Genomic DNA, 22,876 nt, shown 5'->3' on the forward strand with positions numbered 1-22,876 from the left:
CCCCACAGCTGTAGAGCTGAGAACCCTGGCCCCACAGAGACTGTGTCGGCACCACTGAGAAGGGCATCGAGCCACTTCCTGGGGAGGACAGCAGGAATTCGGCCTGATCCTGGAGAAGCAGCCCCTTCCTGCCCACTGAGAGGGCCAGTGCAGACTACTCTTGCTTATCTGCAAAGTTGGTCTTCTTTTGTACGCAGATAGCATGAGATGATCTTAGGGAACAGCTCTTTGTTCTTCTATCTACCACACGGAAAGCTCTATTGTCAGGGAGCTCTTGAAATGAAATAAAATGGCACGATCTTGGGTTTTCTTGAGACATCCCCAGGAAATCAAACAACAAACAAACAAAAGTATAGAGAGAGAAGAAACAAGTTGGGTGGTGGGTACATGGAGATTATTGTAATTATTGTCTCAGCTCCTGTCTATGTTTAAAAATTTCACAATAGTCTGTTGGGGAAAGAAAATGTAATTTTTGATCACATACAAACACATCCCCACAGGCTCATTTCTAGAGGAGATATGAATACCCACCCACCAGGCTGAGCCGTTACACATAATTGCACAGGCATTTTTAAGTCCCTGATCCAGGAAGGGGCTATCATGGACACCCCCTGGCATGACTGGAGCCTGGCACTGTGTACTGCCTGTCAGCTGGGAGTGCTGGGGAAGGCCAGCCCCATCCCTGACTCCCAGCTCCCACTCTAGGCCACTCTGTGTTCTCTGTGCCTTTTCATTGTTTTAAGAGCATATAATGGGAAGGGGGCTACTCCTGAAAACAGAAAATCCCATAAAGAACATTTTGTTTTTAAAAGTGTTTCAAGTTTGGAGGGTGGGGAATGGTACTACAAGCTGGGCATGGAGGCTCATGCCTGTAATCCCAGAGGCTCAGGAGGCAGAGGCAGGAGGATCTCAAGTTCAAGCCAACCTCAGCAACTTAATGAGACCCTAAGCAACTTGGCAAGACCTTGTCTCAAAATAAAAAATAAAAAGGTGAACTTGGTTCCTAAGTTGCATCCACAAGCCCAGGTATGCAAAAATATGTTAAGAAACATGAAAAACATCTAAACTCATCAGGGAAACAATTCTGTATAAATTTCGTCTACTTTCTTTGGTGGTTTGATTATGGATTTAACAATCTGCATTTTGCTTGAATTGGGGGTCTGACATAGACATAGAGATACATGATGGGAGAGTTTGGGCTCATAGAAGGTGAGAATGAAGAGGACTTGGCTTCTCCCGGTCCTATTCTTCACTATGCATAGCTTACATAATGGAAACAGGAAAGCATCCTCTGAACATGCTCATTCTGCTCCTGCTTGTTAGAGTCTGTAAACAAGTCAGGATGGCGCCTGGCATTTTGCCAGAGGGAGTGGTTTGTGAAGTAACGCCAGCGAGCCATTAAGTGTGGAGATTCCTTATTGGTTGACTGCTGTATCTAGTTTATGCTAATTAATAAGCTGTGTGGAATGTATAAATACCTCTATTGTCCTACAATAAATGGCTTCCACTCCTGCTGTATCAATCTACACAAGTTCCTCGTCACCCCCAGGTTATTTTGCTGCAGCCGGACTGCGGCACCTGCTCATGCCCAAAGACATGATCATGTAACATGGTGGTTTCTATTAAAATCTTTGACTCACCTAAAGCTGGGTAAAAATAGCTTGATAGTTTTCCCCCCACAATTTGGTATCAGTTTTATATATAATTCATTACCTGTTTTTTTAATATTTATTTTTTAGGTGTAGAGGACACAACACAATGCCTTTAGTTTTATGTGGTGCTGAGGATCGAACCCGGGTCCCGCCTGTGCTAGATGAGTGCTCTACCACTGAGCCACAATCCCAGCCCTCATTACCTGTTTTTTACAGAAACAATTAGTTGTATATAAAAATGTGTAGAGGAAGAATACAAGTTCAGTGTATTAGATAAAGGGGAATGACCGGAAGGAAGAGGGATAGGAGTAGGAGAAACAGAGGAACAAATTGGACATAACTTTCTTATGTACCTATATGAATACACCACAGTGAATCTCACCATTATGTACATCCCTAAGAACTGGAATCCTAATTAGAATATCGATACATTTCATGCTTGTATAAACATATCAAAATAGATTCTACTGTGATACATGACTAAAAGAATTAAAAAATCCCAAAGATATGTATATTCTAATATCAACTATGTATACTTTTTCCATGGATTAAGTTCATTGTGTCACTTAAAATATTTTCTTTCCATCCTTGTTTAAAATAAATACTAAAAATATTTTTAAAAGGGGGGAACTGACGGTGTGGCTCATAGTTAAGTGCCTTTGAATTTAATCCCTGATACCAAACACACATACACACACACACACACACACACACACACACACACACACACTGCTGATGACTTCATTCTGTCAATTTTGTCATCAGGATCAAACACTTCTGAAGTGCCAAGCTGCATGTCTGTGGCAAGGTGGACAGTAAACCTGGCAATGTCTGCTTCCACTGTCCTTGAAATACCATCCATAACCCCCCAATGTGCACACCCTCTGATCCAGAGACCACACCTTTATAAAGTAAAAACAAAAGGACATGGAACTGTGGTCATGAACTAGCAATCTGGAGCCAGTTCACCTGGTTTCAAGTCCCAACTCTGCCACTCCCAGCTGTGTGGACTTGAGCAAACTCCTCAACATCTCTGTGCCTCAGTTTACTCATCATATAACATAGAGGGGGCCATTCCTTACCTCACAGGACTATTATGAGGATAAAGATGCATCCTGAAGGGTGCATAGCATAGTGCCTGGTGCAGTGTGTGCTCAGTAAATGGGCACCATCATGTAACCCCCGGGTCAGCTGGTGCTCCCAGCCACCTTGGTGAGGAGGAGCTTGCTCTACTTCCTTACAGTCTTCTGTGGGTTGACACTTTGAATCACATCCTCAACCCTTCTTATTTTTTATTTTGAGACAGTCTCTTCTGTCTCAAACTTGCCATCTTCCTGCCTCAGGCATGCACCGCTGCCCCTAGCAAAATATAGCATTTTTTAAAATACAGAACTAGCTGGGTACAGTAGGGCACACTTGTGGTTCCAGTGACTTGGGGAGCTGAGGTAGGAGGATCACAAGTTCAAGACCAGTCTCCAACTTTAGCAAGATCCTGTCTCAAAAATCAAAAAGGGCTGGGGATACACCTCATGGTAGAGCCCCCTTGGGTTCAATCTCTAATGCTGCAAAAATAAATCAGTAAACAAAAATATAGAACTAAGCCATTGGTCATGAGTCATGGTACCACCAAACTTGTACTGTATTCTCAAATACTTGGTCTTGACCTCTGCTGCAGGTCACCACGTTTGCGGTGGTGATGAATCACACACAGCCCTGACTTCCTGTAAGGGGAGGGGCTATTCACATCAATGGCAGAGACAGGATACTACTATTCTTGGTGACTACTTCTGGGTGGTAGGGTTCATAAATGGTTCTTCTCATGTATAATTTTGATCTACGTAGCAAAATAAAGTTAACTGTTTTTATCATAACACCCAAAGAGCCACCCTCTGACCTCACTAACTGGCCTTTAGGACAGGAGCACAGGCACATAGAGTTGGGGACTACACCCAATCTCAATCGCCATCTGGAGAGTCGGCAGGCTCAAGGCGAGCCCACGGCCCCATCTTCAGGAAGCCAGTGGCCCCAGCTCACCGGGACAGCTGATCACGGGGCAGCCTTTCATACTTTCTAAGATGCTCATATGGAAGGAGGGACAGTGTCATAGGATACAGAAAAAACTGACATGCTGTTTTCTGCCTTGGATGCCGTACCTGTGTGGAAACTGAGGCTGGGTTTTATCTTGGAGGCCACGGGGACAGCAGGGAGAAAGCTTTTTCCTGGCGACTTTGACTGCTGAAGGTGCGCTGGGGGCAGCTGGCTGTCCACCAGGTGCTCCACAGAGTGGGGCTGAAGTTTCTCCTGCAGGAAAGGTCACACAACAGGTGTGGTGTGGAGTGAGGAATGGGTGCTGAAGGGACAGGATGGCAAGGGGAGCACTGATTAAACAGCTACCGTGTGACAGACTGTTGTGAGCCTCTAGGTACAAAATGTGCAGAATTCCTACTAATCTCCTCAGTCCCCACTGAATGAATGAATGACCCTTTTCTAACAGTGAGTCCCCCTTTCCCCTTATAAAGTCCTCTAGCAGTGGGAATTTTCGTCTAAACCCAGGGCAGTGGTCAGTTATGTGCGTCAACCTGTCTGGGCCACGGAGTGCTCAGATACTTGGCTAAACATTATTCTGGGGGTGTCTGGAAGAGTGCTTCTGGGTGAGCGTAACATCTGGATGAGAAAAGCAGATGGCCCTCCTAATGTGGTGGGCCACCTCTGATCACGTGAAGACCTCAGCAGAACACAAGGCAGGCCCTTCCCCAAATAAGAGATAGTTCCTCCAGCTGGGCCATTGACTTTTTCCCACCCTTAGCCTTGAATTGAGACTGACTCTCTGGGGCTTCCAGCTGCTGACTCAGCCTACAGATTTGGGGACTTTCCAGCCTCCATGATCACCTGAGCCAGTTCCTGGTAATAAGTCTCAATCTCTCTCTCGAATGGAACATGGACACATGTGATTCAAGATCACATATGAGCTTGAAACTGCTGAGGGACAGGTGAGGAACTGGGGCCTCCCGTGTCAACCATGACTCAGTGTCCCTGACCTGCCCTCCTGTCCTCCTCCAGTGCCCTAGCACCTACCGAATGCACGCTCCAGGTAAGCGAGGGTGAGCGTTTCCTCCTGGACTTCCTTTCCATGGAATGGTCCCTGCGTGGGCTGGCATGGGGCCAGCTCCTATCTGCCAGGGTGGGGTCAGGGGTGGTGCTGGGCTTCAGGTCTCTGGAATCCAGGGTTGCCTCCTCTAGGAGGTGGCGGGAGGAGCGCCTGCTGTTGCCCTCCCAATCCTGTGCTTTGGAGCGTCGGCTGGCTGCAATGAGGGCAATGCTTTTGGTGCCCAGGGCCATCTCCTTGAGCACCTGGGTGCTCAGGGCTAGGCTGCCAGCCTCCCCTGTTGGCCACAGGGTGCCCAGCTCCACCCCAGCTGGGGGGTACACCTTGGACAGCAGGCTCTTCATATTCAGGGAGCTCGGCTTCTGTAGGAAGGCAATACCCACAGAGTGGTCAGAGGCCCTAGATGGGACTGTTGTCCCCAAGTGTCACTACTATCCCAGAGCAGACCTGGAGACAATGACTCCAGGTAGGTAGTTTATAAGGGGGAAAGATACTGGGGAGTAACATGGTTAAGGAGGGTGTGTGACCAGACAGTGCCACTCTGGTGATCGTGCTGAATGTGTGGGGCACCCCGGAGTAAGACTGGCACTCAGGTGTGGGGTCCTGCCACCACAGGGAGGGGCTCCCAGGGTCACTGACCAAGAGTTCTCCAGGCAGGAGTTCCCCAGCACTTCTGCACTGCAGAGCGGCCCTGCAGCGCCCCGTGGCGTCAGGGGATGGGGCGTCCTCACCGTAGCGGGCAGCAGTGGGATGTGTCGGAGCCTGCTCATTCATTCTGTTCGTAGTCATAACGAGCACTAATAGCTTTTACGTAATTGCTCGTGGGAAAAGACCAAATCACTGACTTGCAGGGATTCTCCTTCACCAAGCCCACCCCCTGCAAGAGTCTCATATTTGCCATTCTGTCTCTCACTGTCCGCCCCTCCCCAACCCCTAGAGAAAGAGGAGACTTGTTGCTTTCTGGGAGCAAAGTTAGGCTGGTCTACACAATAAAGAGAAGCAGAGAAAATGGGAGAGAAGAAAGAAAATTCAAGCCATATAGAGAGAGGCTCAAAAATAGGAATAAGAGGGCAGTGAGAACGAGGAGGCACCAAGTATGTCAGGGCAAGGGGTGGGCGAGGAGTGGGCCTGGTCAGCCTTCCTCAAGAGACACACAGGGAAAGGAGAGGCACTGCTCCCTGAGTTGTTAGACTGCTTTTTCTTGAACTTGGCACCACAGTAAGACCCTTACGTTCACCATTTTACAGGTGAAGAAACAGCACAGAGACGTGCAGTAACTTGTCTGAGGTCACAAAGCTAGCAAAGGATACAGTGCAATTTGAGCCCAGATCTGGCTGGTTCCTGAGCCCCAAAGTGCCCACACCCCAGGAAAGCTAAAAAGCAAGTTGGGAGGACACAGGAGCACATTGATGCTTTTAACTCCTTCATTCTTGTAATCCTTTTCATCACCCCAACCTACTATGAGCAAAGGAAGATCCTGCAGAGCCACCACAGCCAGCCGCAGGGGGAAGAGCCAGTTACTTCCAGTACCTGTGTCTCATTTTCTTACTTTGTAAGCTGAGGAGAAAGATGGCCTCATCGCCAAGTGGGAGCAGCCAGCACTAGGGTGACAGGATGCCCCCAGTTCACATCTGCTCAGGACCTGGGGGGACCTTATGCAGAACTAGGATCTCTGCGGGTGTTCTTAGTTAAGGCTCTCTAGAGGAGGGCATCCTGGATTCAGGATGGGCTGTAATCCAGGGACTGCAGTCCTTACAGGAAGGGAAAGGCAGAGCCACAGGAAGACGTTGGGGAGATGGGGCTGTGTGGCTGCAGCCAGGAACCACCAGGAGCCACCAGGCAGGAAGGCTCCTCCTCCGGGGCCTGGGCGGGAGCACGGCCTACCAGACACTTACCTTGGACTCTCAGCCTTCGGAACTCGAGAGGATGTAGCCCTGTGTTTGATGCTGGACCTGAAGCAGCCTCAGGACACTGTCACAGGCTAACCTCTAGTGTTGTGCAGGCTACCATCCTGATGGTTGCAGGAGGATGGATGGCCCTCCCTCTGGATGCCCCACCCATTCGCCCCTGGCCCTGTGCAGCTCTGGTTGAGAGTGTGAGGGTGTGCTGGGGAGTGAGGAGCCTCTGCACAGTCCAGGCCCCACTGAGCACCGCACACCGACCTCATGGATGGGAGGAGTCAGCAGCACTCGGAGGGACGGCGGAGGGAGGAGACAGTCTTGCTTTCCTGGCTTTTTCAATGGCGTGGCTTTTGATGACTTGTTACCATCACTGTGGATGAAGTGGAGGCACAAGTAGGACCATTGTGCCCTCTGATACATCCAGGGACCAGCCTGAGCCTGAGCCTCGGCTTCTTCTCTGGCCGCAAGGCTGTGGCCCACACATGGGGGCAGAGTGGTGGTGTCATGCACCAGGGCACAGTGGTGGCTGTGGCCAGGCTTCTGTGGTAGGAGCCAAGCTGAGCTCATTCACCTGACATTATGCACTGGTCACCTACTGCAGCCATGCCTATCCCTAGGACCAGGCGCGCACCGTCCTTGGCAGACTAGGCCCTGTCCCACACTCCGTCCAAGAACACACCACCCAATGGGCAAGCGGTTAAGACAATAAAAAAGTGAGCAGAAGACCCACCCACCTCAGGACAGGTGAGGCACAGTGAAGATATCTGCCCGCTGGGCCCCTCTTGATCCTGCACAGACCTTCATAGACCACTCCCTTGTCGCTAATGACAGGGAGGTCTTGGTCACTCTGATAAGCTGGCTCCTGGTAGGCCTGGCTACCAAACTTGTGGCCAGAAAGTTTGGGACTTTGGGCCAGTGGACTTCCAGTGAGGGGAGAAGGTTAGAGATTGATTTTAGTCACTTAGCCAAGGAGATAGCGACCACACCCACAAATGAACCCCGGGGCTCTGAGGTTCCGGGTGGCTTCCTGGTGTGAAAGGTGAGGTTCAGGGCTGGCAGGGCCTGACTTCCAACACAGCTGGCATTCCAGCTGCACACTCACTCCTGTGCACATTGGACACTTCACTGTGCTCCTGTGCACAGCTCGGAGGGAGCTCAGCCCAGACTCACCACAGTCCTGGCTGCTCCCAGGTCTGGCTCTGGGGAAGGGAGGGGAAGCCCCTCCTCTCGCTCCTCTGAGCTGTTCTCAGAGCTTATTCAATGGGCCAAGGACCAAGTTCATGCCAGGTGTGGGCTAAGGACAGGAAGACAGCAGGACACAGGGGAGTAGAGAGGTGTGTAGCCTGGACCGGGACCCAGGGCACTGTGTTTGCATACACATACATACACATGTGCACACGAACCCAATGCACCTTCATGACACAGATACAGGCACATGTGTGCACACGTGACACACATTGGGGATAAAAAAAATGACACTTTATGTGGAGGCCTCTGAGGCCTTCCCGTCTTCTGCCACCATTCTTTCCTCCAGGCAAGCCATAGAAACCAGAATTCCTCTTCTCCAAGATGGGTCCCCAAACCAGCCATGAAACATAAGAATGCTACTCTAACTCCCCTACCCCCAACACTCCCGCAATAAAGAAATTCTTCTGACCTGCCTGGCTTAACTGCAGATCATCAGGCCCTTATTACAGAAGGAATGCTGCAGAGTGGCCCGAAGAGCCTGCACAGACAGGCCTGGCTGGGCCACCCCCAAGTTCACTACCATCAACTCACACACTTCTTTTCCAATCATGTTTCTACATGGCTGTCCCTGCCTCTTCAGACCTGAGCATAAAAATGGGGAGTTCACCCTGGGTCTTTGGGTCTTCATTCTGAAGCCTCCAGTATTACATAAGACTATGATCAAGTAAATTTGTTATGCTGGCTGGGCACAGTGGCACACACCTATAATCCCAGTGATGTGGGAGGCTTAGGCAGGAGAATTGTAAGTTCAGGCCAGTCTGGGTGACTTAAAATTTTGAAAGGGATGGAGAGGGGATTAAATTATGCTGTGTGCTTGTACAAATAAGTAAAAATGAATCCCAATATTATATATAATTATAATGCATCAATAAAAATTACCATTAAAAAATAAGGGGCTGGGGTTGTGGCTCAGTGGCAGAGTTCTTGCCTTGCATGTGTGAGGCACTGGGTTTGATCCTCAGCAACACATAATAATACATAAATAAAGATATTGTGTCCATCTACAACTAAAAAAAAAAAGAATAAAAAATTTAATTTAAAAAAAGGACTGAAAAGTATTGCTCAATGGTAGAGCACTTGCTTGAGGCTTTAGGTTCAGTCTCCAATACCACTAAATAAATAAATAAATAATTTGGTTATGCTTGTCTCCTGTTAACCTGCTTTTGTTATAGAGTGTCAGCCATGATCATCAAGATGGGAAAGAGAGGGATTGTCCTCTTACTGTTCCCCCAAACATGCACACATCACCTACAGACACACATGTGCCCATGTACACAGGCACACTAACATTTGCACACAAACACATGTGTGTGCTTGCATGGATGAATGTGTGTGTACACTTGTGTGCATATGAAGCTTGTGAACTCAAACAACTTCATGCACTCACAAATGCACAAACGTGCACATGCAGAGCGCACACTGCCACACCAACATGCTTGCATATGCCCATATACTGAAGGAACCAGGCCACCTCTGCCTGGAGCCCTGGGATTTTCATTGCCCAAAGGTGACAAAGGTAGACCTGGGCTTTCTATTGAAACTTCACGGCCTCCTGGTTTGAATAAACCAGCTGCAGAGGCGTTTGGGGTAAAATTTGGAGAAATCTGACAACAGGCAAGATATAAAATGATGTTCAAAAGCATCACTAATTTTGTTGAGAATAATTATTTACATTGTGGTTTTAGAGGGAACTGTACATTACTGTATCTAGGGGTAAAGTGTCCTGATGTTTTTATTTATTTTATTTAAATGTTTAACCTCATAGTTACGCCATTCAGTGGTCAGCTCCTAGGGCAATTTGTTATTCTTACAAGGATCTCTCAAGCAACAGAAGTTGGACACTCCAGGAAAGAGGAAGCACTGGCTCTGAGATCAGCCTCAGGCCACCTGCCAAACAAGAGCCTGGGATTCATGGCCTTGGTCTCCACCAGGCTGGATCTCACCTACCTGTCTCTCTCCAGTGGCATTGAGGGCAGCTCAACTTGGGGGCCCCGCGGGAAGTCTTTCCTGTCCTCAGGCTGGTCTCGGCTGGGCTCCTCCGGCATGGGTGAGATATGCAGAATGGAGCCATCCTGGGACCAGACAGTTGCTAAGTGAGGTCGGCGGGGATGTGAGAAAGCCATGTTATCAAGCAGAGGGTTTCTGAGGGACATGGGAAGGTCCATGTCCTCCCTGCCATTGCCATGCAGTGGGAGGCCAGTCATCTGCACAAAACCTGCAAATGGGTATTTATAGCAACTCTTTTCATAATTGCCAAAATTTAAAAGCGACCAAGATGTCCCTCAGCAGGCAAATGGAAAAACAAACTTTGGAACAGCCAGATGATTGATGGATAGTTACTTAACACTTAACATGGTCAGTGGACTCCTTAACTCCTGCCCCCACCAAGGAGATCTCCCATGTCAAATCCCCAGGGACCATCCCACCACTTCGACCCTGAGCAACAGTGGTATGCAAGGAGACACCTATGTGAGAAACCCTAAAAGTCTATAGGCCTGCAAAAAGTTAAACAGACTTATTATGTGACCTGGAAATTCCAGTTCTGGGTCTATACCCAAAAGAATTGAAAGCAGGGACTCAAAAGAGACTTTGCTGCTGTGGCATTCTTGCCAAAATGCATCATCATGAGAATTAGCTCAATCAATCTACTCATGGAAAGACACCAGGCCAACACAGAACAGGGACATTCTACAAAGTAATGGAGGAACAGTCTTCAAGTGTCAGACCTGGGAGAAGGAGAAAGACTAAGGAGCCATCCCAGACTGAGGGAGACTAGGGAGACATGACTGCTAAAGGAAAAATGGATCCTGAGTTGGGTTACAGACCAGAAAAGGACATGAGTGTAGAAAAGCAATGCAGAAGATGCTCCTGTCACCCCACCACTTAGGAGACAACAGGGGCTTAGGCAGGACACAAACAAGAGGAGCTCATGGTCCTTACTAAGGAATGCAAAATTCTATGGCCACTCTGGAGGACAGTTTATCACTTTCTTTTTTTGTTTTTGTAGTACTGAAAGTTAAACCCAGGGCATTCCACTTGCAAAGCAAGTCCTCTGCCACTGAGCTACATCCCCAGCCCAGTTTGTCAGCTTCTTACAGAAGTAAACTTACTCTTGCCACATGGTCCAGCAATCATGCTACTTGGGATTTACCCAAAGGCATTAGAAACTTACATCTGCACAAAACCTGCACATGGATATTTATAGCAACTCTTTTCATAATTGCCAAAATTTAAAAGCAACCAAGATGTCCCTCAGCAGGCAAATGGAAAAACAAACTTTGGAACAGCCAGATGATTGATGGATAGTTACTTAACACTTAAAAAAAGTGATCAAAGCATGAAAACACATGGAGGAAACATTAAATCCCTGTTACTAAGTAAAAGCATTCACTCTGAAAAATCTGTTGTATGACTCCAACCATATAGTTTTGGAAAAGGCAAAAAGTCAGAGGCAAACAACCAAAACACTGGTGGTTGCCAGGATCTGGTGGGGAGGGAAGGATGAGCAAGGGAGCATAGACGATGCTCATGGCAGGGAGACTGCTGGACGACAATACCATGGCAGGCACTTGCCTTCTAAGTGTCCAAACCTACAGCATGACACTACAAATGAATTCTACAGTAAACTATGCCTCTGGTGATAATAATGTGTTGGCATGTCCACTAATTGTAGCAATGGACCACTGTGGTGCTGTGTGGGATATGGGTAATGGAGGTTCGTGTAGGGGTGGGGGAGATGGGAACTCTGTGCTTTCTGTTCCACTTTGCTATGAACCCAAAACTTCTCTAAAAGAGAAAGTTTATTAAAAACAAACGACAAAAACCAAAGTGAGACAGATGTCTGGAAAGGATGGGGAAGCAGGGCAGAGTAGAGGCTTTTCTCAAACAGGAAGCAGATATGCAAGAGGTAACTGAGCCCACAGACCCAGAAGAGCAGCCCAGCACCCTGACTCATCCTGCTCTCCATTGGAAAACACAGACAGTGTACTGCCAGAGCCTGAGCAGGGGAAGGGGGTGGGGTAGGGAGTGCTTTAGCTGAGCCTTCCTCATGCCATGCATCGCCCACCCCGGCTAAGGTCTAGAAGTTTCTTCTTTCTTTCCTCTGGAGAGTTAAGTCCAGGGTCTATGGTCTGGGGACATCAGGCCTCCTTTATGGCATGCGAAGATCAGGTATGACAGCATTCATGCTCAATAGCCAATGCAGAGGCTACCTCGAAGCCCTCTCCCCTGCAAGCTCACCAAGCCCATCCTGACAAGACACCCAGAGCAAAGAAAGACCTAACTCTTGAGATCTCGCCACGGGTCCCAGAGGACACTTCTCTAGGTCATCAAGGCAATAAGGCCCTCTGCTCAAGGAAACTCAGGAATCCCTGTTGGGCTTTGCCACTGGCAGAAATGCTGGTAATAGCTAAGGATTAGAGAGGTCCTAGGAGACAGAAGAGAGTGGCCTGGTCCTGTGAGTGGACCTCCTCCACTATCTCTGGCCAAGCCATGTCCATCAGAGCCCAGGGAGGGCTGGCCTCATCCTGAAACCTGCCTGAATCCCCAGCCTGTGGCTCGGCCTGTCCTCCACCCTATTGCTCTGGCACTAGGCAGTTGGTCTACTGGTGTTTCCAAATTTTCTCTTCTGTTTCATAGGGCCTGGCACAAACAGGCCCCAGTGCCACGGATGGGAGAGGCTGACTATGGCCTGAGCCTGGGGCGGGGGTGGTGGGGGATGACTGGCAAGCAGGACTCACCTGGAGGGAGCCAGACATCACTGAGTGCAGCAGCAGCAGGCGGTCTAGTGTGCCCTCGCTCCGCTCCTGGGAGTACAGCCAGTACTGCTTGTCCAGAGACTCCGGAACCTGGATACCACTGTCTGAGGGAGCCAGGAAAGCAGGATTAGAATGAGGAAGAACAACCCCTAGAACCAGGCAAAATGTCCACTACTTGTTACAAGACAGTATTGTGTACCGGAAATTTGAAGGCAAACACTCCAATCTGATAGAAGAGGCTTTTCTGTTACATTGTCTTTGCTTCTGTCTACTTAAAAAAAAAAAAATTGTTCTTGTCTTTGCAGTGCTGGATATTGAACCCAGGATCTTACGTGTAGAGGAAGTGCTCCACCACTGAGCTACACCACCAATACAAGTTTAAAATTTTTCTATTATGTTCATATATTGCCTTTCAGTCATAAAATAGGGTTATTAACAATTCTTAAAAATACTTTTAGTTGTAGATGGACAGAGTACCTTTATTTTGGTGTATTAACTTTTATGTGATGCTGAGACTCGAATGTGCTAGGCAAACGCTCTACCACTGAGCCACAACCCCAGCCCTGTTATTAACAATTCTAAAGTACAAATAAAACTTAAGTTAAAAATTAAAGGACCTGGGGCTAGGGATGTGGCTCAGTGGTAGATTGCTTGCCTAGCCTGTGTGAGGCACCAGGTTCGATTCTCAGCATCACATACAAATGAATAAATAAAAAAAGTATTGTGTCCATCTACAACTAAAAAAAGAATTTAAAAAAAAAGTTAAAGGGCCAGGGCTTGGAATTTAGTTCAGTTGGTAGAGTGCTTGCTTTGCAAACACAAGGCCTTGGGTTTAATCCCCAGCACCACAAAAAAGAAAAAAAAAAAAGTTAAAAGACCACTCTTAGGGATCTACCCAAAAGAATTAAAAACATGTCTCAAAGAAAAACTCAAACACAAATTTTATTCACAATAGCCAAAAGACAGACCCAACCCCATTTCCCATAAACAGATGAATGGTGAACATAATGGTTAATCCACACATGGAATATGACTCAGTCATAAAAAGATTATGATGTTCAGGGTGCAGCAGTGCATGCCTGTGACCCCAGCTACATAGGAGGCTAAAGCAGGAGGATCTCAAGTTCAAGGCCAGTCTGGGAAGTTTTATGAGACCCTATCTCACAATTTAAAAGAGAAAGTAAAAAGAGCAGTGGGGGCTGGAGTTATGTCTCGGTGGTAGAGCATTTACCTAGAGTGTGTGAGGCACTGGATTCGATTCTTAGCACTACATTAAGTAAATAAATGAATAAAATAAAAATATTGTGTCCAACTACAACTAAAAAAAAAAAAAAGAGCAGGGGGTGTAGCTCAGTGGTAGAATGCCACTGGGTTCAGTCTCCAGTATCATGAAGAAAAACGAAGTTAAAGTAGGAAATTGCCAGGTGTGGTGTTGAACACCTGTAATTCCAGTGACATTGGAGGCTTGGGCAGGAAGATTGCAAGTTAAAGTCAGTCTGGGTAACTTAGCAAGACCGTGCCTCAAAAAAAAAAAAAAAAAAAAAGTGTTGGGGATGTAACTCAGTGGTAGAGTGCTTGCCTAACAGGCACAAGGCCGTGGGTACCATCCCTAGCACTGCAAAAAAAAAAAAAAAAAAAAGAAGAAGAAAAAAAAGTACGGTTATAGCTCTGACAAAATTAATTTCACTGCTTCTAGGCAAGGTGTTGAGTTATAGGGGACTTGCTATCTTTTCCAGAACATTCATTAATGCTGTTATAATTCATGCCTTTTTCTCATAATAAAGAAAATCATGTAATATCTCCCCAAAGGAAAACTATTATGCAATTTAGTGAGTGTTGACTGCAGGGACAAGATGACTATGGTATCTGCACACACTCAGGATGCTACACACTTGCACAAACATGTGAACAAGAGGAGACACAGGGGTGGGTATCAGAATACAAGATGAAGAAACATCTCAATTGGATGGTTAAGAAAGTGCAGGCATTTCTACAGATAAGGCGGTTCATTGTCCCCTTAAAGGGCAGTTTCAATAAAAAAGAAGTCAATGAAAAAGAAGGTAAGGGTGTGTGACATGCTCATGTGGGTGTAAAACCCCCATCCAAACGCTATCTCTTTGCACAGACCTCTAGAGAGCACACGCAGGGAGTTGGCAGTGGCCAGGCTCCCAGAGGGGAAGGGAGGAGCTGCCTGCTGTCTCTGCTCTGCTGCCACTGGGGACCGCTGGGGTTTGTGAAGGCAGGCATGGTTCCAGAAAACAACCATGATGAATAGCGCGTCCCAGAGATGGCCTACCCTGCATCAGCTGCCGCTGCTCCTGGATGACCTGCTCACAGAGCAGCCGGTGCTGGTGGTAGCGCTGGATCATAAAGTCCTTCTGGCACAGCAAGTTCTTCCAGTACAGGCTGTTGGCCTGCAGCTCCGTGTTCTCCACCTCTAGCTCGTGGGCCCTGCCCAGCAGCCTCAGCACCTCCCGCTGGTCCTCACTGGTGACTTGCTCAGCAGCTTCTCCATCTGTGAGGCTTTCTGCTTGGCATGGGCCAGGCGTTGCTCCAGCCCGGCCTGAGGAAGACACTGAAGACTCAGGGAGGACATGGGACCCTGCCAGCCATGGCCGCTCATTCCTATGTGCCAAGGTCTACTGATCACGCTCAGGAGACACACAGTGGTAGGCTCTAGGATGTGCCACTGTCCCCTAGACTTTCTGTCCTCCACTTTCTGCATTCTGACACTTTGACACCTGGGGCCTCACTGATCCTGGAGTGGCAGCCCCTCTCAGCCTCGCCAACTTCTGGACAAGGCAAATGACTCATCCATGAGTTCTCTCTGTGGGACTCTCACACCCTGGTTTACATTCCACCTACCCTAATCTCCCCAGAGCTCGTACTAGACAACTAGGACAGCCCCTAGGCCCAAATTTTCTAGCCAGTCAATCCTAAACCTTACTAGCCTTCCTTGACTGTTTCTTCCTGCAGAAACCACAGTGAAGGCCCTGGTCATGTTGCTTTTCCTGCCTCTTAACCCACCCTGGTGCCCCCCATGTGGCCCTGCATGGCACAGCAAGCCCCTCTTCTTGGGAACCACGAGTAGCAAACTTTTTAATGGCCGTCATCTCTTGATCCGTCAGCCCCACTGAACCTCAAGTTTTCTATTGACACGTTGTGTTTTAGCTATAGCACCAGGGCTCACCACTCACCATGAGCCCAAGTGTTGCCATGGGAAACAGAGAATCCCACTTTCACGCTGTGGAGCAGCCCCTACTTCTGTCGTATGATGGATGGTCCACAGCCAAGGTTCTGGGTCTCCCAAACCAAGCAGCACATGAGAGGAAGCAGGAAGGGCTGAGGCCTGGCTCCTCCACTATACGCCCACAGACTGCTGTCCCCCTTGTAGGAAATGGGCTGGAAGCCCTGTCAGAGTTCTCCAGAGAAACTGAACCCACAGAAGCCCCATACAGATATAGACATATGTTGTGTACATGTCTATGCACATGTGTGTATATATACTAAAGTCAACTGAGTGCATATGCTAACCAGGCCTACAAAATACCTTCAGAGCAACACCCAGCGTTTGATGGCATCACTGCATCCTGTAGCCTGAGGGTAACCATCATACCTCACAATTCCATCCAGGTAATAACCATCAAAGTAACCATCATACCTCACAATTCCATCCAGGCCCCCAGAGAGTAACATGTGGGCCAAGCCACCTGGTGAGCCCAGAATCAAGGTCCCCAGGAATGGGTCAGATGACAGTTTCCAAAGCACTGAGGAGCTGCATCTGGCCACCTGCTTAATTGGGATCAACAGGGGACCACATTGGAGGAGTTGGCCCAGCTCCCCAGCTGCTCTCCTCCTACTGGGCATTACTCTTTTCCTGAAGACCTCCCTGACTCCCAGGCTACACTAACAGTCCCTCCCCTCCCTCACTTGCCCCTGTTCCTGCATTGTTGCTGTGCTGCTGTACTGAACTGCCATGCTGTCTCTTCCCACTAGGTGCGAGTACAAATCATAGAATGTGTCTTGTTCATCTTTAGGTCCCTAGGGCCTGTCATTAACGACACTTAAAACATTGATTTGAGTTGATTAACTGTTAACTAAGTAGTCAAGTAACAGACTTATCATTTACAGACTCCATTGCATATCAATATTCATGCTTGTTCTTGAAGCCATGCTTTCTTGTTGATGCATATTAGTGGCTCAGGCAGAAACCATTTTTCTTATTTTTTAGAAGTTGGAGGAAATCCAACTTTGAATTTTGAAGTGAAATTGCACGATCCCCATGCTGCAGTCAGATGTGGTAGTATCAAGTTCTTGGTTTGGTTCATAGCTTCTAAGTGAAATAAATCCTACCTGCTCGTAACAACATGATGTCATCAGACACTTTTTGCACTGCCTGAGAAGATACCTGCAAGCATTTACTAACGAGCTGCAACAGTACATGCTTCTGAGGAATCTCCAATATGCACCAGTTCAGCAATTTTCCTGAAGTGAGACTATTAGATAACCAGCTATTATATAAACAGCTCAAATGTGAAAAGACTTCCATCTCCGGAGAGGAACTTGAATGTGGCTTCCTTCTGATGGTGCCCCTGGTCCTTGCATGATATGCCCAAGACCAGAATCAGGGGAGGAATGAGCCAGATGCCCATGGAATCACTCTGCAAACTACAAAGTGTTCGCTCTGCATGGAGGTTATTGCAAAGGGAATGAGCGAGCTTTGCCATTCCAGGGTGTCCAGAGAAGGCGAGGCGGGCAGAGTCTCAGTGGAGCAGACTCTGCCACTCCTGCCCCACTTTCACACACACAGGCTTCCTGCCCTGAGCTCCCCCTTCACTTCCTGGGGCAGCAAAACTCCTCAGGAGGGGGCAAAGGCATTGGGTCAGACCAGGTCAGGTCCCAGCTCTGCTCCTTCAGTTTACTCAATACATCTTTTTCTCTCCTGCTGTACCACTGAGCAACATCCCTAGTCACTTCTATTTTTATTTATTTTTATTTTTTTAAAGAGAGAATTTTAATATTTAGTTAGTTAGTTAGTTATTGGCAGACACAACATCTTTGTTTGTATGTGGTGCTGAGGATCGAACCCGGGCCGCACGTATGCCAGTCGAGCGCGCTACCGCTTGAGCCACATCCCCAGCCCCTCTATTTTTATTTTGATATAGGGTTTCACTAAGTTGCTAGCCTCAAACTTTCAATCCTCCTGCCTCAGCCTCCCAAATTGCTGAGAGTACAGGTGTGCGCCACCATGCCTGACTTAATTTATATCTGCACCTCAGTTTCTCATCTCTAAAATGATTGTGATTGACTTTATTCCATGGGATGAGCTCATGTTCACAAAGAGCCCACCCATCCATTGGTTCATAAGCACCATCCCCGTTTCCATGAAAATGCTGCGTCTCTCTCCCTCACCTTAAGGGCCGCAGTTTTCCGCTGCTCAGCTAAAATCAGGGCGACTTCCTCTCTGGCCAGAACCACTTCATGCGGCTCCACAGACTCGCCCTCATCCACATCAGCATCTGCAGGCTCCTCATCCTTCTCTGGGTCACCCTTGTCCTTGTGCACGTGGTGGTGGGTCTTCTCCCGTTCCCAGCTGTAGCATGGCAGAGGGGACAGAGTGCAAGCCAGGGAGTCCTGGTGCCTCATGTCCCAGAGCCTTTCTTGGCCCCAGCTGGCTACCTCACAGGTGTGGACATGAAAATGGAGCAGAATTGGATCTTCTGTATGATCTTTTCTCTACATATGATTCCCTCCCTGCTTGCCCAGGACTCCCTACAGCCACCTTGACTTTAAATGTGCCCCTGCTGAGCCTCAGTTTCCTCACTATAAAGCTGTATAAGGGGGCTAGGGTTGTAGCTCAAAAGTAGAATTCTTGCCTAGCATGTGAGAGGCCCTGAATTCAATTCTCAGCACCACATATAAATGAATAAATAAAATAAAGATCCATCAGCAACTAAAAAAAAAAAATTTAAAAGCTGGATGATGACAGCCTGCAGGTTCTGGGGCTCTGTGATGATAACTGTGACAACTCAGGGCTCTGTGCAAGGTGCCACATTAAATCTAAACAGGAGGATCCCATGGAAACTATGCAAGAAAGAGGGATAAAGGGAGTCAGGGCAGAAGATATCTGGCCAGAGAGGGACAAGACTGTGAGCACGTTTTTAAAATCTAGAATTCCTCTAATATAAGTCTTGTACTGTTTGTGTCATTGAAAAAAAGAAAAGAAAAGAAACAGAAAGGAAGGAGAATAAATACGGGTAGAACTGGAAGTAGAGGGTAAAGGAAAGAAATGAGTTTAAATCCCAGGGCTGTTTTAAATGACCCATAGTGGGTAGCTGTGTGTCCTAGTTTGTCCAGGGCAGTTGAGGGGATACCTCTTGTTCCAGTGTAATGGTAAATAGTGCCCCTTTTGCCCCCAAATTGTGTCCTAGGTTAGATGATGGATGTCATGGTCAGTCTCTAATGTGGTCACTCTCCCCTCAGCAGGGATGGACAGGGAGCAAGCGTGCAATGGGAGAAAGAGCTGAGGCCCAGGAGAAGTGACACCATCTGCAAGCTGATAGCTCTCTAGGACTCTTCCAAAATTGGTGTTGATCCTTGCCAACCCTCAGGGATGACCCTGAATCACAGCTTATGAGAGAACAAAGGGGTCTGGAAGTTTCTCCTACCTGGCTCTGCTTAGCCACTGGAGCAGAAGAGTAGGGGGTGAATGGGCAAAGGAGACTGACCTTGGCTGATATCCTTCTGGGGCAACACAGGCAGGAGAGGATGTATGGGGCTCCCACCAGTGGTCCCCACTACCTCAGGCGGGGACCCCTGCCCAGGAAAGACAGTGCAGGGTGTGTAGGATACACAGCAGGCAGCCACACTCACTCTGCGATGGTCAGCAGGTGGCGAGACATGTCCATGTGCAGCTCGATGTTGGTGTTTTCCAGCTCCACCAGGCTGCGCCACATCTCCATCTGCTCCTTGAAGGCCCCGATGAGTTGTGCCCGGATCTTATTCATCTGCAGGCGGCTGTCCTCCTCTGTATCATGGGGGGTGATTGTGACTGCAGGCAGGAAGGGGGATGGCTGTACCAGGAGCAGTTTGGCTGAGCCAGGGTTGAACCCCATGCTCACCCACCATGGAGGGGAGTGATACAAGTGTGGATGAATGGAAGATGGCTGGCTGGGTGGGTGGACGGATGGTTGCCTGGATGAATACACATGTGTGTGGGTAGAAAGATGAGTAGGGCCTGGGCACAGTGGGCACCACCTGTAATACCAGTAATTTGGGAGGCTGAGATAGGAGGATTACAGATTGGAAGTCAGCTTGGACAACTTTGTGAGGCCCTACGCAACTTAGCAAAATTCTGTCTCCAAATAAAAAAATAAAAAGGGCTGGGGATGTGACTCAGTGGTTAAATCCCCAGTATTCCCTGCAGGGAGTGGGCAAGGAGGAAGGAGGAGAGGAAGGAGGAGAAAAAGGAGGAGAAGGAGGAGAAGGACTGGTAAGTAGGAGGGTGCATGGATGTATAGATGGATGGATGGTTATTCTGATAGATAAATGGATAGATGACTTAGAAGGATTAAAACCCTCTCTTTATCTGGTTTCTGGTCAAGTGTTTGGCATTTGAGTCTCAGTAATTCAAAGAGGGGCAAGGTTGGGCTAGCCATTCTAGTCTAGACCTTATTTTCTCAGCAAAACCCTGCCAGATCCTTACTCTGCATCTGCCCCTTGCTCTGATAACACCCTGGCTTCTCCATCACAGTCCTCTACATGTCTGTAATTAGGTGGTATTTTGTAATAAATACTTCATATCTGTTTTCCTTCTAGACTGTGAGCTCCACAGAGCAGGAGGAAACTTATGCTTTCTGTTTCAGTGATAGATTCTTACCTAATAGTTAACTAGTAATTAATCTTTGGCTTTTTGTTTTTGTTTTTGTTTTCTCACGTTGCTGGAGATTGAACCCAAGTCCTCATTCAGGCCCTGTGGTCTTCCCACAGGGTAGCTGTGCCCCAGTAGGTAGCTGCACTCTAATTTATGTAATTTGTTGCCTGTCCCCATGACCTAAATATCAAGGAGTCTGAATTAATGAAATAAATCGTGATGTGTCCAGAGGAGTCATTACAACCATACCAGCAAGATTTGGGAGCACGGTACCCCAGATAATGCTCATGAAGTAATGTTCCAGAGTCCACACATCAGTGCCCCACAGCACAGCAGGACCTAAGGGGAACTTGTCATGACCTCAGGTCAGCAAGAGACCACCTTAGACCAACTCTAATAAATAAGAGCCAGCAGAGAAATTATCATGGTGTGACTCTCTGTCGACCACTGGCCCCAGAGCCCAAGCTTCTTGATAATTATCTAGCTTAGTGAATTCTCTGCAACATCACACTTCCTATTCTACTCACCCCCAAGTCCCTCTGGCCCTCAAAGTCTCACTGGCCCAGGGAATTTAGCCTGTCGTCAATTGCAGCATCCCTTCTTTGAGTTCCCTTCACCAGCTCTGCTGCTTCATCAGAATTCTCACCTTTCCAGAACAGATCCTCTGTTCTCAGGGTAGCTATGACCCACAAGCCCCAGAGTGCCCATCTCAGAGCTGGAATGAGCAAGCTGGGATGCCGCCTATGGAATGTGGTATTATGAAGGGTGGGGTGGGATATCATGCAGACAGATGACCCCCAGCTATGTGGCTGGGGAAGAAGCATGTAAAGAAAAGTAGCTACTAGCAGGGCTTGGTGGCACACAACTGTAGTTCCAGCAACTTGGAGGCTGAGGCAGGAAGGTAACTTGGGCCCTAGGGTTCAAGACTAGCCTGGACAACACAGCCAGATCCCATCTCAAAGGAAAAAACTTTAAAAATATACAGGAGAATTGTGTAGGTTGTATGCTAATATTATGCCATCTTACACAAAGGACGGAACATCTGAGGACTTGTATATTTAGGGGGACTGGAACCGATTCTCCTCAAATACAGAGCAATGATTGTATTCACATGAGCAATATGAGAACATATTTTTATTGTTAAAATTTCAAATAATACATCAAGAGTCAAAAGACCCTCTTGATCATCTGATCACCTTCTCTTTCAGACCAGTCCCCTCCTCACCAATAACCATGGTTATCATGGTTTCAGGTCTTTCCTCTGCAAGGTTGTGACATGGGCGTGTCTATGAAGTTAAATGTGGTTTTGTGTTTGGCTTTGGGTGTTCATTTATAGCATCAGACGGTGGCCCTATTCCTTCCCGTGCTTCTCCCCAGCTATGTGTCTGGGGGCTATCTGTCTGCATGATGTTCACCCTATCCTACGAAACAGGCACAGAGCATTCCATAGGAGGCCACCCCAGCATTCTCATTCTAGCCCTGAAAGATGGGTACTCTGGGGCTCGCTGGTCACAGCTTCCCTGAGCACAGAGGGCCTGTCCTCTCTGAGAGGCATGAAGGGGCTAACTGCTAGGTTTGTGCTCACCAGGGCTCCCAAAGACACACATTAACACACACTCTTGTGTTAACCCAATCCCATTTTACAATCCCAATAACACTGCTTAAGGCTATCTTTCCACACTTGATTTTACATTATTTTATATTATCTATTTAATAAATATTTCAGTTACCTGGCATTTTTTACAAAATATTTTTTGTTGTAGATGGGAAAAATATTTTTATCTTATTTATTTATTTTTAGGTGGTGCTAAAGATTGAACCCAGTGCCTCATACATGGTAGGCAAGTGCTCTACCACTGAGCCACAACCCCAGCCTTAAGACATACCTTCTTAACAGAGCAAAGAATATGTATGTACATGCACATCTACTGAATTTGACTTTAATAGAAGTGTTCTTTTTTTTTTTTTTTTTTTTTTGTACTAGGGATTTAATCCAGGGGCACTCAATCACTGAGCTACATTCCCAGCCCTTTTTCTTTATTTTGGATAGGGTCTCACTAATTTGGCCAGAGCCTCACTAAGTTGCTGAGGCTGGCCTCTAACTTGCAATCCTCCTGCTTCAACCTACTGAGTTGCTGGGATTACAGATGTATGCCACTGCACCCAGCTTTGATAAAAATATGCTTGAGTGTTCTTAACTTGCTGACAAGTTTTGTCATTTTTTTTTAATTTTTTAGGTGTAGAGGGACATAATATCTTTATTTTATTTATTTATTTTTATGTGGTGCTGATTGAACCCAGTGTCTCACATGTGCTAGGAAAGTGCTCTACCACTGAGC

At 47.5% G+C, this 22,876-nt stretch overlaps 1 protein-coding gene across 1 annotated transcript in view; it reads right to left on the bottom strand.

Annotated features, from left to right (window-relative positions):
- LOC114080924 (kinesin-like protein KIF19) overlaps positions 1 to 22,876 on the bottom strand; it is a 45,209-nt gene that overhangs the window by 4,107 nt on the left and 18,226 nt on the right. The window contains 9 exon segments of the mRNA XM_071605249.1: positions 3,806 to 3,950; positions 4,728 to 5,120; positions 6,921 to 7,029; positions 9,855 to 9,979; positions 12,647 to 12,768; positions 14,961 to 15,164; positions 15,167 to 15,227; positions 18,077 to 18,257; positions 19,538 to 19,715. Of these exon segments, the coding sequence (XP_071461350.1) occupies positions 3,806 to 3,950; positions 4,728 to 5,120; positions 6,921 to 7,029; positions 9,855 to 9,979; positions 12,647 to 12,768; positions 14,961 to 15,164; positions 15,167 to 15,227; positions 18,077 to 18,257; positions 19,538 to 19,715 (1,518 nt within the window).

The sequence above is a fragment of the Marmota flaviventris genome, chromosome 19 (genome assembly GCF_047511675.1).
Source record: "Marmota flaviventris isolate mMarFla1 chromosome 19, mMarFla1.hap1, whole genome shotgun sequence".
Lineage (NCBI taxonomy): Eukaryota > Metazoa > Chordata > Mammalia > Rodentia > Sciuridae > Marmota > Marmota flaviventris.